At 49.7% G+C, this 16,541-nt stretch overlaps 1 protein-coding gene across 10 annotated transcripts in view; it reads left to right on the top strand.

Moving 5' to 3' along the window:
• LOC138753921 (calcium-activated potassium channel subunit alpha-1-like) overlaps positions 1-16,541 on the top strand; it is a 103,707-nt gene that overhangs the window by 24,967 nt on the left and 62,199 nt on the right. For 9 of the 10 annotated variants that reach the window (XM_069917477.1, XM_069917476.1, XM_069917475.1 and 6 more), the window contains 6 exons: positions 679-740; positions 1,507-1,597; positions 8,011-8,122; positions 9,000-9,075; positions 10,814-10,889; positions 15,787-15,957. In XM_069917477.1, coding sequence (XP_069773578.1) covers positions 679-740; positions 1,507-1,597; positions 8,011-8,122; positions 9,000-9,075; positions 10,814-10,889; positions 15,787-15,957 — 588 coding nt within the window. Of the gene's footprint in view, positions 1-678; positions 741-1,506; positions 1,598-8,010; positions 8,123-8,999; positions 9,076-10,813; positions 10,890-15,786; positions 15,958-16,541 lie in introns of those variants that run through there. The other variant, XM_069917481.1, reaches the window with a different exon arrangement.

The raw sequence follows: 16,541 nt of genomic DNA, 5'->3' as shown, positions 1-16,541 counted from the left end.
AACTGGCTCAATGGTCAATGACTGTCTTCACATTCAGTGATTGGCTGAACAATCAATGATTGGCTTGTGATCAGTGACTGGGTGTGTTGTCGGTGATTGGCTGAATGTTCAGTGATCGGCTGAATGGTCAGTGGCTGCCTGTGTGGTCAGTGACTGTCTGCACGTTCAGTAACTGCATGGACTGTGATTGGGTGCATGGTCACTGTCTAAATGGTCAGTGACTGTCTGCATGGTCAATTATTGTCTGAATTGTCAGTGATTGGCTGAGTGGTCAGTGATTTTCTGCATGGTCAGTGATTGGCTATGTAGTCAGTGGTTGGCTGTGTTGTCTGTGACTGGCTGTACAGTCAGTGACTGACTGAATGGTCAATGACTGTCTTCACATTCAGTGATTGGCTGAACAATCAGTGATTGGCTGTGTGCTCAGTGACTGGGGACTGGGTGTGTTGTTGGTGATTGTCTGCATGGTCAGTTATTGGCTACATGGTCAGTGATTGGCAGCATGGTTAGTGTCTGTCTGCATGGTCAGTGATTGGCTGTGCGGTCAGTGACTGGTCAATAAGTATTTGGTCCAATGTGATGGAAGCATAGGAGCCAACCTTTGCCCAAATGTTACATTTTTCTTTTGGCATGATTCCACGCTGAGCCCACCAACTGACATGGCTTTCTCTATGATAGGTGATGATGGTGTTCTTACTGAGCTTTGGATCCCTCTTCATCTACTTTGTGATATCCATTGAGTAAGTGGAGCAGCAGGGAGAAGGGCGATGGGCTGAGACCCTCAGTGGGTGCACCAATGCAGGGCACACACAGGGATAACCTCACTCAATTTGAAGTACACACACGCTTATGGATTTGTTCACTCACGCCTACAAACCTGCACATACATAGGCAGAAGGGCACACCTACATACATGTTCATGGATATGCATGTGCACACACACACACCCACACAACACCCCCACACACACATAGCACACACATACATACACACACAAAACACACAGATACACACACATACACACACAGAGATACACATATGCACACACATACACACAAAACACATACAGAGATACACACACACACATGCACACACATACACACAAAACACATACAGAGATACACACACACACATGCACACACACACACATGCACACACACACTGCATACACACAATCACACCTCCATGCACAAACACAGACAAAACACACACACAAAACACACACACATACACCCACCCACCCACAAACACAAACATAACACACACACTACACACATATATACACACACACACACAAAACACCCATACCTGCATGCACCCCACACCCACACACAAACAAAATATACACCCACACACATACATACATGGACACACACCCACACACACAATACACACATACATACGCACATACAAAACACACACATACACACACACAAAACACAAACACACACACACACAGAGGAGTCTGTCTTTCGTCTGCTCTGATTTACACCCTGCTCCCTGCAGGATCAAAGAGCACACACATGTGATCCTGAAAACACTGCAGGTGGTCGATATGGGTTTCAACACCTTCTTTTTGTTCTACTTCGGTATTCGAGTGAGTACTTTGCTTCTTTGGAACCAGTTGAGGATCAGACTGACTCGTTGTCATACTATCTGAACTTTCGATCTGAGCAGACAACCCAGGCTGAGCTCACAAGGACCTTGGTTGGAAGTTCAGGTCCTGTGCTTGTCCCTATGCTGGGTTCCCACATTCTATAGAATCATAGAACATTATAGCACAGAGAACAGGTCCTTCAGTCCTTCTCGTCTGTGCCTATTATTCTGTCTAGTCCCACTGACCTGCGCTCAGTCCATACCCTTCTCATCCATGTACCTGTTCAAATGTTCTTAAATTGAGCCCACTTTCACCATTTCAGCTGGCAGCTTGATCCACATTCCCACTACTCTGTGTGAAGAGGTTCCCCCTCACGTTCCCCCTAAACTTTTCCCATTTCACCCTTAACCCATGTCCTCTGGTTTGTATCTCACCCACCTTCAGCAGAAAAAGCTGAGTTGCATGTACTCTGTCTACCCCCCTCATAATTTTAAATACCTCCCCTCCTTCTTCTCTGCTCCAGGGAATAAAGTCCTAACTTGTTGAACCTTTCCCTGTAACTCAGTTCCTGAAGTCCCGCAACATCCTAGTAAATCTTCTCTGCATTTTTCAATCTTATCGTTATCTTTCCTGTAGTTCAGTGACCAAAACTGCAGACAAGACTCCAAATTTGGTCTCACTAATGTCTTATACAACTTGACCACAACATCCCAACACCTGTATTTTGATCTATGAAGGCCAATATGCCAAAAGCTGGTGTCAATGGTCAGCATAAGGAGGTGGAAGGCATTCCTTCTGTCCGATCGCCTACAGGTCACCCCTGGGCAAGTAGGACCTGTTTAGCCTCCCAATCATGTTCACATGAAGCCATGGATTGCAGATGGTGGATGGTTTTTACAAGCAGCTTCTACAATTGAAATTTATGGTTACAAAACTAAAAGTGCCGGACAGATGAACCTGCCAGGGTGCAGAGGGACACAGTATTGCAGGCATGACTTCACTGGACTGGGCAGGCTGGCCCTCCTTCTGTACCTGGAGCCCCTCCCCATAAGATCCCCTAATAAAGTCTGACCTCCCTCATACCTGCCTTGGGCGTGAACCAGCAGCATGTAGAGACATGCTTGAGTTTTTTGGTTAATAAAGCCTTTGACTGCTTGCTTCGTGTCTGGGGGTGGTCGTTGATCGCGCTACAATTTATTAGCCAGAATTTTATTTGCCGTGGCCAAGGCGATTACACTGGAGAAGTTGGAAACCGATCGCAAGGAGAACCAAAGGTTCAGGTTCGACATGTGGCTACATTGCCTGAAGGTCTACATGAGGGGCCACGAGATCACAGCCGACGGTGATCGCTATGGTCTGCTCTTTGCAGCGATGGGCCACCAAGTGTACCAGATAATCTGTGACCGTGAAGGGTACAACGAGGCAATGGCCTGACTGCAACAGCAATATGAAGCCCCGATGAACGCTATATGCCATGGTGAGTCTGTCAAAGATTTCACCCACAGCTGGGGTGAGCCTGTGGGTGCCAGGATATGACCGCAGCAACCTACCATAAGCATTCATTCGCGACGGACTTCTGCTCCCATCACATACGGAAGCAACTCCTGGAGAAGGGTGACCAGACCCTTCAGGGAGATGGACCGATCGCTGGAGACGGCCCAAAAGAACACGGAGAGCGACTCAGCAGGTGGGAGAACGGGTGTCGCTATCTTGGGACGTGGTGCCCCTGCCTGCTGCTGCCGCTACCAAGCACACGAGGTGCAACTACTGCAGCCAGGGCAGACACCCGTGGAAGTACTGTCTGGTCCATAGTGCAACCTGCTCAAACTGCCGACCCCAAGGCATGCTGCTCTTAAACCCCCCTCGAGCAGCGCCAAGTGCGGACCGTCACCCGCAACACCTCTTCCAGCGTCATTTCCAAAAACCGTGAACAGAACAGTGGGAACAAGATCACGATGACACGGTCTTCTCTTATCCGGACTCCACTGCGTGAGACCTGTGGGGGCGGCCATCCCAACGGTACAGCAGCAAGAACTTGGACAGTGAGCTAACATAGGCCTGTATCGTGCTGGACCAGAGCAGGCCACACCAGCTGGGGCGATCGATGATGGACATTGAGGTAACCCTAATGTGCTGTTCAACACGGGAAGCACAGAGAGTTTTATCCACCCAGGTACGGCCCAACGTTATTCCCTGACTGAGTTCCAGGTGAAGTGCAAAGTAGCGCTAGCCTCTGAATCCCTCTCCATGGAAATCATACCATCCACTGTGACCCAAAATATAAAAACTTCAAACTGCTGGTGATGCTTCACCTCTGCGCTCCTGTCATTCTAGGGCTGGGTTTCCAGTGCCCGTTTCAGGGTGTGCTTATACAGTTCGATGGAACCCCCCACATGGTCTGTCATAACCACTCATCTTCCCAAATAGGCCCAATGGTACACCAGAACATCGGGGAGGGCCCCCGACCTGTGGCTTGGCCTCCCTCTGGGTCCCACCGACCCCTCTGTTCCAAAACTTCACCCCAGACTGCAATCCAATCACCACTAAGAGCAGGGATACAGCCCCGTGGACAGGGAATTCATAAAAATGGAAGTGGGGTGACTGCTGGGGGAGAGCATCATAGGACTCAGTAAAGGCCCCTGGAGGGGGAAAGTGGCTGTGGTGAAGACTGGGGAGAAGTACTGGATGGTCATTGATTACCATCAACAGATTCAGCTTATTAGACACCTACCCTCTTCCCCGCATGGCTGACATAGTGAATGAGATCGCCCAGATCAACATCTTCTCCACCATAGAGCTCAAGTTGGTGAACCACCAGATTCTGATTCACCCGGAAGACCAGCCTTACACAGCATTTGAGGCAAACGGCCGCCTCTATCACTTCCTGTGGGTCCCATTCAGCTTCACAAACGGGATGTCAGTGTTCCAAACGGAGATGGATTGCATGATGGATGACAAGCTATCTATCCAGATTTGGATAACATCACCATCTGCGGCTGGAACCAGGAGGAACACGACGAGAACCTGCAGAGGTTCCTGGCCACCGCCAAATCTCTCAACCTCACGTACAATCAGAAAAAGTGCGTGTTTAGCACCGAGCGGCTGGCAATCCTGGGATATGTGGTGGAGCATGGTGTCATCGCCCCTGACCCCCAAGTGCATATGCCCCCTTCTGGAACTTCCTCCACTCCAGAACCAGAAGGCTTTAAAAAGGTGCCTGGGGTTCTTCTCATACTATGCCGAGTGGATCCCTAATTATGCAGACAAGGCCCAACCACTGGTGAAAACCACCACCTTTCCCCCGTCAGTGGAGTCCCATAAGGCTTTTGAGGGCATCCAGGACAAGATTGTCAAGGTGGATGCATGCCATTGATGAATCTGTCCCATTGCAAGTCAAAAGTGATGCCTCTGACTTTACCCTGGCCGCCACGCTGAACTAAGCAGGCAGGCCAGCGGCATTTTTGTCCCGAACCCTCCAGGGCCCCAAACTCAGGCACTCCACCATTGAGAAGGAGGCACAGGCTATAGTGGAGGCCATGTGCCACTGGAGGCACTATTTAGTCAGCAGACCATTCACCCTGCTGACGGACCAGAGAGGCATCGCTTTTATGTTTAATAACAAACAGCGAGGCAAAATCAAAAATGACAAGATCATCAGGTGGAGAATTAAACGTCCACCTACAATTATGAGATCTTGTATTGGCCGGGAAAGCTCAATGAACTACCTCTGTCCAGGGGAATCTGCGCCAGGGCACAAGTAGATCATCTCCAAGCCCTTCTTGATAGTCTCTGCCACCCCAGGGTTACAAGGCTCTACCATTTTGTGAGGGCCCTATTCAGTAGAGGAAGTCATGGAGCTGACTCGCAATTGCTCGGTCTGCTCAGAATGCAAGCTGCAGTTTTACTGACTGGAAAGAGCCTACTCATCCATGAACTGGAACATGCATTTCCTGAATTTCATGGAGATGTACTCACGTTCCCCATGCACCATCCCCTGCCCAGACACAACCACATCCACAGTCATTAAAGCCCTCCGCACCATCTTCACCCTGTTCAGATACCCTAGTTACGTTCTCAGTGATGAGGGGGGTCCTCATTCATGAGTGAGGAGTTGCAACAATACTTCCTTTCCAAGGGCATAGCAATGAGCAGAACCACCAGGTACAACCCCCGTGGGAACAGGGAGGTGGAGAGGAAGAATGGCATGATCTAGAAGGCAGTCCTTTTGGCCCTCGTCGAAAGGGATGCCCTTCTCCCAGTGGCAAGAGGTCCTTCTATAAGCACTGCATGCCAGGTCCCTACGCTGCACTGTGACTAACCCCACCCCACATGAAAAATTGTTCTCCTTCCCTAGGAGGTCGGCGTCGAGAACCATGCTGCCGGTCTGGCTGATGACTCCAGGGCCGGTGCTTCTCTGGAAGCATGTTAGGACCCAATGGTCGAGGAAAGGCACTTCCTGCATGTCTACTTACAGAATGCCCTGGTACAGTACCTGGATGGATGGGATGACACAGTGCTCATCCGAGACCTGGCTCGAACAGGGGGGTCTGACACCCAGTAGTGACCAGTTGGTCCCAGGGACCACCCCAACAAATGACAAAGTGAAACCACCACCACAGTCCCTCAGGTTGCTGCCCACCATCAAACAAGTCCCCACCACCCTTGGAACTGGTACACACACAGACACAGTTCAGCCCTCCAACACTTAGCATGCCGAAGAAGCCGTGGTTCCGCAGGAGTCAACGACACAGCCGGTTCTGTGGTGAACGTGGCACCGGATAAGACCACCGGATCGGCTGAACCCTCGAACTGTTATGGACTGCACAACCCATGCTGATGGACATTGCCCCACGTCACCCCGCCGGACTTCATCCAAAAAAAGAAGGGGTGAATGTGGTGGAACACGGTACTGCAGTCATGACCTTGCTGGGCTGGGGAGGCTGACCTGCCTTCCGAACCTGTAGCCCCTCCCTGTAAGATCTTAGTCTGCTCCCTCATACCTGCCTTTGATGGAACCAGCAGCATGTAGAGACATGCTGAGGTTTTCTGATTAATAAAGCCTTTGATTACTTGCTTCGTATCTCCGGGAGGTCATTGATCGTGCTATACAGGGTTACCTATCCATTAAGGGAACGGGAAACCTCTTCGATATTTTACCCTTGTATAATCATTGATGATGGTCTCAGCTCAGAGATGGAGCCTTCACCGAAGGAAAACAGGGGAGGCAACAAATACAATTTGGAGAATCAAGGATTAGGATGGAGGGAAAGACATGATTGCCCATGCCGAATGGCAAAGCTCCTGAATGAATATGCCAAAAGCTTACAGTTTACAACCTTATCTACATTTGATGCCACTTTTAGGGAATTATGTATCTGTATTCCCACGTCTCTCTGTTGTACTGCACTCCTCAGTGCCTGACCATTCACTGTGAATGTCCTTCCAAAATACACCTCATACTTGTCTTAATTTAATTCCATCTGCCATTTTTCAGCCCATTTTCCCAGTTGGTCCAGATCCCTCTGTAAGCTTTGAAATCCTTCCTCCAATCAGTGACATTTACAAACGTGCTGATCCAACTTACCACATTATCATTCAGATCATTGATATAGAAAACAAATAATATTGGTCCCAGCCATGACCACTACAGTCCTCTCGATGTCCCTTAGAGATGTAAGCCTGTCACTCCCAGTCATCTGGTGCTGAGTGTCAGAGTGTTTTCCACCCACCTGAAGGACCGGTGTCAGCCAGACCAGGACTATGCTTCACACTGCCTGTCTCTTGCTTCCAACATAGTCTGCTTCACCCCTTGAGGGTGAGGGAGTGTAGGAGGGAGGTGGGGAAGATGAGAATGGATGGTGAGACAGTGGGCATGGGGGTGGCGGTGAGGAGGGTGAGGCAGGGAGGAGGGTGCTGAGGGTGAGTTGAGGGTTGGGATGTGCAGGAGAAGAGTGATGAGAGTGGGTAATGGGAGTTCAGTGGGCAGGAGTTGGGGAGCATGGGCGGGAGTGGTTGGTGGGGGGTGGTGGGCTGATGTGAGGGTAACTGAGGGTAGGGAGTGAGCTGGGGAGTGAGTGGGGGTAGGCTAGAGTGAGGTTGGCTTGAAGGTGGGCAGGGGATGGGTTGGGGAAGGAGTTGGTGGGGGGTGTCAATGGTGGATGGGATGGGCTGTGCATGGGGTGGTGGGTGGGGGTGGATAAAGGTGGGTGGGGAGTTGATGAGGGGTCTGAGTGATAGGCAGGGGATGGACTAGGGCTGAGCTGGCAGGTGGGGGATGGGTGGGGGGTGTTAGGTGGGGGTGTGCCAAGTGGGTCTGAACAATGAGCATCAGCCTGACCCTGCAGCCTCGGTGCCTCCCTGGAGGAGCTATGTGCCCCCAGTCCCCTGACCCATCTCACCCCTGTTACTGACAGTTCATCGCTGCAGAGGACAAGCTTCGGTTCTGGGTGGAGCTGAACTCGATTGTGGATTTCTTCACCATTCCCCCCGTCATCTTCTCGCTGTTCTTCAACCAAGACTGCATTGGTGAGTGGGCAGAATGACCCCTTGCCCTCCAGCTGACCCCTGGGCCTTCACCTGTCCCCTGGCCTTTCAACTGACCCCTAGACCTCCACCTGACTCTTGGCTGTCCAACCAATCCCTGGCTCTCTGGCTGACCCCTGGTCCTCCGCCTGATTCCTCACTCTCTGCCTGACCCCTGGCCCACTTGTGAATCCCTAGCCCTCTGCCTGACCCCTGGCCTCTGGCTGACCTCTGGCCCTGTGTCTGACTCCTGGCCCTTTGCCTGACCACAAGCTCTTGGCCTGGACCCTGTCCCTCTGGCTGTCCTAGCCTGGTCTGGGTGGACAGCATGGTGATGCCCTGCCGGATGGCACAGAGTGATCAAACCAGACCTCACACCCTGGATCAGCCCATTCACATTGACCCCGGCGCCAGGCATTCATGATATGGTTTGCTTAACAGTTAGCATTATGCCTTTACAGTGCCAGCGATCGGAACTTGGGTTTGAACCTTGCGCCGTCTGTAAGGAGTTTCTACGTTCTCCCCATGTCTGTTTGGGTTTTCACTGGGGGCTCTGGTTTCCTCCCACCATTTGAAACATACTGGCATGTAGGTTAAATAGGTATAAATTGGAAGGTTCAGAGTCATGGCTGAAATGGCCTGTTACTGTGCTATATGTCTAAATTTAAAAAAAATTAAAGTACTGAATAGCCTCCCCAGGTGATCACATGATAGGCTGGCCTTGTAGGTGCTGGCATGACAGGCTGTTTACATCAGGATTCTCGGTAACCTCCGAGCTAGCAGTGTTTGGGAAGCATCACCCCAGTTGCTCCGAGTCCAGGCAAGGATTGGCAGGTCCCGGGGAGGTGACGTTTCAATGTCTTTGCTTTTCCTCTTGCAGGCTTGAGGTTTATGAGGTCCCTTCGCCTGCTCCAGTTACCTGAGATACTGCAGTACCTGCGGATTCTGAAGAGACAGTAAGTTGCATGCATTGTAAGGTGAGGAAGTAGAGACGGCAGAGTTCTCGGGTGGCAGGCACTTTGCCTCTGAACTGCCTCGGTGCTGAGGAGGTGCTGTCCCTCACACCCCAAAGACATGTGGGTCAGAGGCTTGTTGGATTGTCCTCAGTGTAGAACATAGAACACTACAGCACAGTTCAGCCCTTCAGCCTACCAAAAAAATACGAAACCCTCCCTACCTCGTAACTCTCTATTTTTCTTTCATCCATGTGCTCCTAATGTTCCAGCCTCCACCATCATCCCTGGCAAGACATTCCAGACACCCACAACTCTCTGTGGAAAAAAATCTTGCCCCTGATGTCACCCCTAAACTTCCCTCCCTTCACATTGTACAGATGTCCCCTGGTGTTTGCTACTCCCGCCCTGGGAAAAGGGTTGCTCGTCCACCCTTTTCTTTGCCTCTCAGAACCTTGTAGACCTCTATCAAGTCTCCTCTCATCCTTCTTCATTCTAAAGAGAAAAGTCCCAGCTCTGCTAACCTTGCCTCATAAGAGATATTTTCGAATCCAAGCAACGTCCTGGTGAATCTCCTCTGTATCCTCTCATAGCTTCCACATCCTTGTAATAATGATATAGACAGGATGCAGTGTTGGGCAGAAACGTGGCACCTACAGTTCAATCGGGGTAAGTATGAGGTGATGCATTTTGGAAGGTCAAACCAGAAGGCTGTGTACAGAGCCTTAACAGTGTGAAGGAACAGAGGGAGCTTGGGGTCTAGATTCATACATCCCTCAAAGTCACCCCACAAGTTGATAGGATAGTTAAGAAGGCCTATGGGATGCTGGGCTTCATTAATGGGAGAATTCATGAGTAGAGAGGCCATGCTGCAACTCTACAAATCTTTGATAAGACCACACTAAGAGTATTGTGCTCAGTTTTAATCACCTCATTATAGCAAGGATGTTGAATCTATGGAGAGGATACAGAGGAGATTTACCAGGATGTTGCCTGGATTGGAAAACGTCTTAAGAGGTGAGATTAGCAGAGCTTGGACTTTTCTCTTTGGAGCGTAGAAAGATGAGAGGAGACTTGATAGAGGTTTACAAGATTCTGAGAGGCATAGATAAGGTAAACAGTCAGCGCCTGTTTCTTAGGACGGGAATAGCAAACACCAGAGGATGTGTACAAATTGAAGGGAGGGAAATTTAGGGGAAACTTCAGAGGTAGGTAGTTGCAGTTGCCTGGAATCCCTTGCCGGGGATGGTGGTGGAGGCTGAAACCTTGGGAGCATTTAATAGACTCAGACACATGAAAGAAAAATAGTTACGGGTTAGAGGGTTTAGTACTTTTTTTTAGGAAGGAATATATGGGTCAGCACAACATTGAGGGTCGAAGGGCCTGCACTGTACTTCATGTTCTATGAGGTGACCAGAACTGAACACAATACTCGAAGTGTGATCTCACCAGAGATTTGTAGAGTTGCGACATAAGCCTCTCGACTCCTGAACTCAATAACTCATCCCCCTACTAATGAAGGGGGGTGGGGGTGCTGGGAGGATCTGGGGGGAGGGAGTGGAGCTGATGGAAATGTGAGGAGAATTCAATGAGATCAGTGTAAATGGAGGGTGGGGGTGTGTGGGTCAAAGGGCCTGCCTATGGGCTGAGTGAGTCTGAATCTGGCAAGATTTGTTGTTGGGTGTACTCCCAGGCTGAGTTAGAATTCGTGATCATCCTGCCACTGTCTCTTTCTCCGCAGCACCAAGATCAAGCTGGCGAGCCTGCTGAGCGTCTTCCTGGGCACATGGTTAACAGCTGCTGGCTTCGTCCACATGGTGAGTTCCTCACTGCCCCAAGGGGAGCTCTTGTGCCGGTAGTGGTAACTGGCGGCTGAGTTCTGGCACAGGTAGAGGTTGCGATTCATGGGGGGATCCAGTGAAACGGTTAATGCAGCGGTTAGCCCAATGCTGCCAGTGACCCGGGCTCAAATCCAGCGCTGCCTGTATGTTGTCCCCATGAGTTTCCTCTGGGAGCTCCTGTTTCCTCCCACCATCCAAAAACGTAGGTTAATCTAGGTGTAGTTGGGAAGCACACTGGCTGGAATCGTGCTGTGAATAAATTTAAATTAAAAATATAATTTGAGGAACTCCTCACCACGAGAAGATTTGGCTCAGGAGGTTTCTCTATTGAAATCTGTGTTCCCGCACGAACAAGGAGTTGCTGGAGGGCCGGTATCAGTGGTTTAACAGTTCGGATTTGGATGCTTTATCCAGATTCTGGTACCAGCAGCATTCCTTTGGTCAGCTTTAATGATCTACGTAGGGGGGAGAGCGAGCTGTAGAACTTTAGGGATGCGGTTACGAACTGAGACTCTCAGCGAAGACCCTAGGGAGAACGAAGTACAGGAGTTTGGGTGCTCTCAGTTACTGTGGGGTATGGGGAACAGACAGGAGAGTGAGATAGGGTTTTAACAGATTTATCCATGGGTGCAGAGGTAGGAGGGTCCTTCCCATGGACCACTCGCACCTTGTTCTGGGGTACTGAGTCCACTGGGCATACCAGGGGCATCTCTCACCAATCAGTTGGTCTTTGTCTCAATGTCGGTGCTCAAATCAAACAGCACGTTGCCTTAAGATAACAGCAAGCCCAATTATCTGGAAAAAAAACACTTACCTCTTACCTGTTCACCAACAGGTATGTCCTGTCCTTACCTGTTCACCAACAGGTATGTCCTGTCCTTACCTGTTCACCAACAGGTATGTCCTGTCCTTACCTGTTCACCAACAGGTATGTCGATATGCCTGAACATACAGGTCTTTCTCTGCAGTTCCACATATAAATGGGTCACAGGTTTGCGAACTCTCAGCAGTGCATGTGAGCCCAGGGTTTCCCAGATGCTGGTGATACCTTTCCCATGACATCCCCTGGGATTTGCGTCCCATTCCTCAGTAACTGCGAGCGTGTCTAGTAACTTGTAGGTGCAGACCGTTCATCCCATCTAGTCTGCTCCGCCATTTAATGAGTGATCCATTTTCCCCACTCAGCCCCACTGCCCGACTTTCTCCCCATTACCTTTGATGTCCTGGCTAATCACGAACTTGTCAACCCCTGCCTTAAATACCCCAATGACTTTCTGTGCAACAAATTCCACAGATTTACCACCTTCTGGCTAAATAAATTCCTCCACATCTCTGGACTAGATTCTGAAGTTGTGCCCTCTTGTCCTAGACTCTCCCACCATGGGAAACAGCTTTTCTACATCTTCTTTGTCCATGCCTTTCAACATTTGAAATGTTTCAATGAGATCCCCCCTCATTCTCCTAAATTCCAATGAGTACAGGCCAAGAACTGTCAAATGCTCTTCATACGATAACTCTTTTATTCCTGGAATCATCCTTGTGAACCTCCTCTGAACCCTCTCCAATGTTAGCACATCCTTTCTTAAACGAGGAGCTCCAGTGGTATTCCATGAGAGGTCTCAAACTTGGCCCGTTCTGCCCTCACCGACATGCATGGTCCACGTGAATACGGGTTCCAAGTCTTCAGCTGCTGCCCTGAAGGACTGAATGCTGGGATTGGCCTGGCCTCTGAGCTGGGACTGATCTCTGGCTCATCTTCCCTCCCCTCTTTCTTGGTTGGGCTTCTCTCTATTTCATTCAGCGGCTGCAGCCTGTGACAAACTTGCTGCAGAGGCTGATGCAATGAAGATCTGCCCAATCTTCATCCCATCATGGAGACCACTTGGCCCATTGGGTCTATGCTGCCTCCCAATAGCAATCCCATCGGTCCGATTAAACTCCTCATCCCTTTTAATTCCTGTAATTCTTTTGCATGTGGCTTTGGCAGTGATCAGTCAGCGTGACTGGGACGTGGGGGAACTGGAGCCATGAGGTAATCTCAGAATGTGCACACTCCATATCGGAGGTCAGCATTTGTGTTGGGAATTTTTCACACTCTACTTTTCTCTTCACCATGGAGGGATTCACTGGTCTTTGATCACTCGTTCAAGATTTCCTTACGGCACAGGCTATTCGGCCCATCAAGTCCATGCCGTCTCACAAACCAATTCCATTCCCTTAACTCTCTTCTGTGCCGCCTGTTCTCCCAGCATTCCCATCAATGCCTCCCGGTAAGTGGGAAGAAACCGGAGGGGTCGCAGGGAGAGCGTACAAACTCTGTGCCCGGGCAGTGCCGGAGATCGGGGTTGTCGGAGTGGTGAACATCAGCACAGCCTGCTGCACCAGTGTGTGCTGCTGCCTTGTTGCGGTGTCAACGCTCATAGACTCGTCAGCCCCAGTCCAGCAATAGAGTCTTGTACACTTGGTGTGAGATCCTTGTCTGGAAAAACAGGATGCTGGAGAAAGTCAGCGGGTCAGACAGTGTCCTTTATAGCAAAGATAAAGATTCATAATCAATGTTTTGGGCTTGCTATATAAAGTATTCACAGGTGTCGGTGCTGTGCCATTGCCCAGCAAAAGGTGTAAGGTTCTCCTGTCCGAGAGTCTACAGGTCACCCTTGGGCAAGGTGTAGGACCTGTTTAGCCTCCCAGTCAGGATTGCGTGAAGCCATGGATTGCAGACGGTGGATGGTTTTTACAAGCAGATTCTACAAATTGGAATTTCTGGTTGTAAAACTAAAAACGCCAGGCAGATGAATCTGCTGATCAATGGCCAGGGTTTCCCGTCCATTATGGAAACTGCAACTGAAGAAGGTAACGGGAAACCCTTCAGTATTGTTCCCTTGAATTCAACATCGACTACAGTCTCAGCTCAAAGATGGACCCTTCACCGAAAGAGAGTAGGAGAGGCAACAACTACAATTCAGAGGGTCAGAGATCATGATGGATGGAGAGACATGATCGCTCACGCCGAACAGCAAGGCGTCTGAATGAATGAATATAAAGTACGTTGTTTGACCTGCTGAGTTTCTCCAGCATTTTGGTTTTTTACCAAATAAAGGAACAAATTTACTAGCAATGAAGTTTAATTTGGATATATTTTGGGAAAGAGATTAGTGACATCCTGACTTTTTTGGACTGTTGAATTATTCCACTGTTTTCTACTCTGGAAGACAGAAATACAAAGGAAAGTCTGCAAACACCGCGGTTGGAATAAAAACACGACGCTGGAGAGGTCAAACCGTATCCTTTATGTAGCAAAGATCAAGATACAGAACCAACGTTTTGGGTTTTTCACAGAGTTTTGCAGTGTCCCACTCCTTCGCTGACATGTCTGTCCTAGGTTTCCTCTACTCCCAAACCAAGACCACCCGTAAATGGACGAGCAACACCTCATTTTCCGTCGGGGCTCTCCACCATCCCTCTGACTTTTCTTCAGCTCTCCAACCCCTTCCCTCTCCATTCACAGAGCCATCCTTCCTCTCCCCGTTTGCTGCTATGCTCCTTCCTCCCTTATCCACCTATTACCTCCTGCTGAAGGACTGTGCTCCTCCCCCTCTCCACCACCCCACCCCCCATATTTTGCTTATACATTGATAAAGGGCTCAAGCCTGAAACATTAGTTATGATTCTTTATCTTTTCTTTATAAAGGAGGATACTGTTGACCTCCTGAGTTTCTCCAGCGTCGTGATTTTACTTCAGCCACAGTGTCTGCAGACTGCGCATTTCACTCCTTGTTCTGGCTTGTATTCGACTCAGAGAATCAGGGAAACATGGGTGTTGTTCAGAACAGCCATTCTCAAACTTTTTTTAAACCTATGCCCCTCCTTCGGTCTCTGCTCAAAGTTTATGGGCTCACTTCCCTGTGTAACAGTCATTTAGTTCATTTTTTTTTCTGTGCTTTTCTCCCACCGACTACACAAAAGACATAAGAAATATTTTATGATTTCAGTTCATGCCCCCGCTTAAATATGCTGTGGGCCCCATGAGGGACATATGGCCCCTGTTGAAATGGCTGATTTAGACAATCAAAACTCAGCAATGAAAAATTGTTTCAGTAACGAAGCCTGGAGCCCAGAATGATAGAGGGTTAGGGAATGATTGAGGGATAGGGAAAGATGGCAGGTTAGGGAATGATGGAGGGTTAGGGAATATTCTGTACAGTTCTGGTCACCGAACTACAGGAAAGATATCAATAAGATAGAAAGAGAATATTTCCTGGTATGTTGCCCAGACTTCAGGAACTGAGCTATAGGTTAGGACTTTATTCCCTGGAGAGTAGAAGAATGAAAGGATATTTTATCAAGGTTTTTAAAATTATAAAAGGGGTCTAGACAGAGTAAATGCAGGTAGGCTTTTTCCAAATGAGATACAAACCAGGGGACATGAGTTAAGGGTGAAAGGGGAAAGGTTTAGGAGGAATATGGAGGGGGGGGTGAACTTCTTCACACAGAGCATGGTGGGAGTGTGGAACAAGCTGCCAGCTAAAGTGGTGAATGCAGGTTCAGTTTTAACATTTAAGAAGAATTTGGACAGGTACATGGAAGGGAGGGGCATGGAGGGCTATGGACTGGGTGCAGGTCAGTGGGACTAGGCTGATTAATAGATTGGCACAGATTAGAAGGGCTTGTTTTCTGCGCTGTAATGTTCTGTGGTTCTATGGTCCGAATAAAGTGTATGACAGTAACCCCACTCTTCACTGTGCTTTGCAGAGTAGAGGAGAGATCGGAAATGGAATGATCCATTGGCGGAAGCTCTCTCAGCTGGGCAGGTCAGGGGCTTTGCAGGGAATACATTCCATTGGACACTGAATTGACTGTTCTGTATTTTCAGATTGAGAACTCAGGCGACCCCTGGAGAGAGGAAATCAATAGCCAACCCCTGACCTATTGGCAGAGTGTGTACCTACTCATGGTCACCATGTCAACCGTGGGCTACGGTGATTTAACTGCCAAGACCACTGTAGGCCAGGTCTTCATGATGTTCTTCATCATCCTGGGCTTGGTAAGCACCCAGGCCCACAGCATTCTCTCTGTAGCTGCCTGCAGCACAGTCATTGAAGGGGCATGTGGAGTGCCAGGTCCTCCTCAGGCAGCCCATCACCCCTCCCGCAGGGAGCCAAATGGGGTGAGGGTGTAAGGACGTGAAGGTGAGGGTAGGAAAAGGGTGAGGGGTGCATTGAGCAGAGGGGTGAGGGTGAGGAGTCAGATGTAGGGAGATGGTGAGGGAGAAGGTGAAGGTGGGGAAAGATGAGGGGTGTGGGGTGAGAGGTGAGGGACGAAGGGTGAGAGGTACAATGGTGAGGTGCGAGGGGTGGAGGGGAAGGGGTGAGAGATGAGGGGTGGTGTGAGGGGTGAGAGTTGAGAGGTACAATGGTGAGGTGCGAAGGGTGAGGTGTGAGTGGTGAGAAGTGAGAGGTACAGTAGTGAGGTATGAGGGGTGAGGGGTGAAGGGTGAGGTGTGTGGTGCAAAGGGTGAGGTGCGAGGGGTGAGAGGTACAGTGGTGAGGTGTGAGGGGTGAGGGGTGAAGGATGAGGGGTGAGGGGTGAAGGGTGTGCAAAAGGTGAGAGGTACAGTGGTGAGGGGTG

This window comes from Narcine bancroftii, chromosome 2 (assembly GCF_036971445.1).
Source record: "Narcine bancroftii isolate sNarBan1 chromosome 2, sNarBan1.hap1, whole genome shotgun sequence".
Lineage (NCBI taxonomy): Eukaryota > Metazoa > Chordata > Chondrichthyes > Torpediniformes > Narcinidae > Narcine > Narcine bancroftii.
Note: the sequence above shows the minus strand (reverse complement) of the source record. Positions and strands in the feature narration are given on the sequence as shown.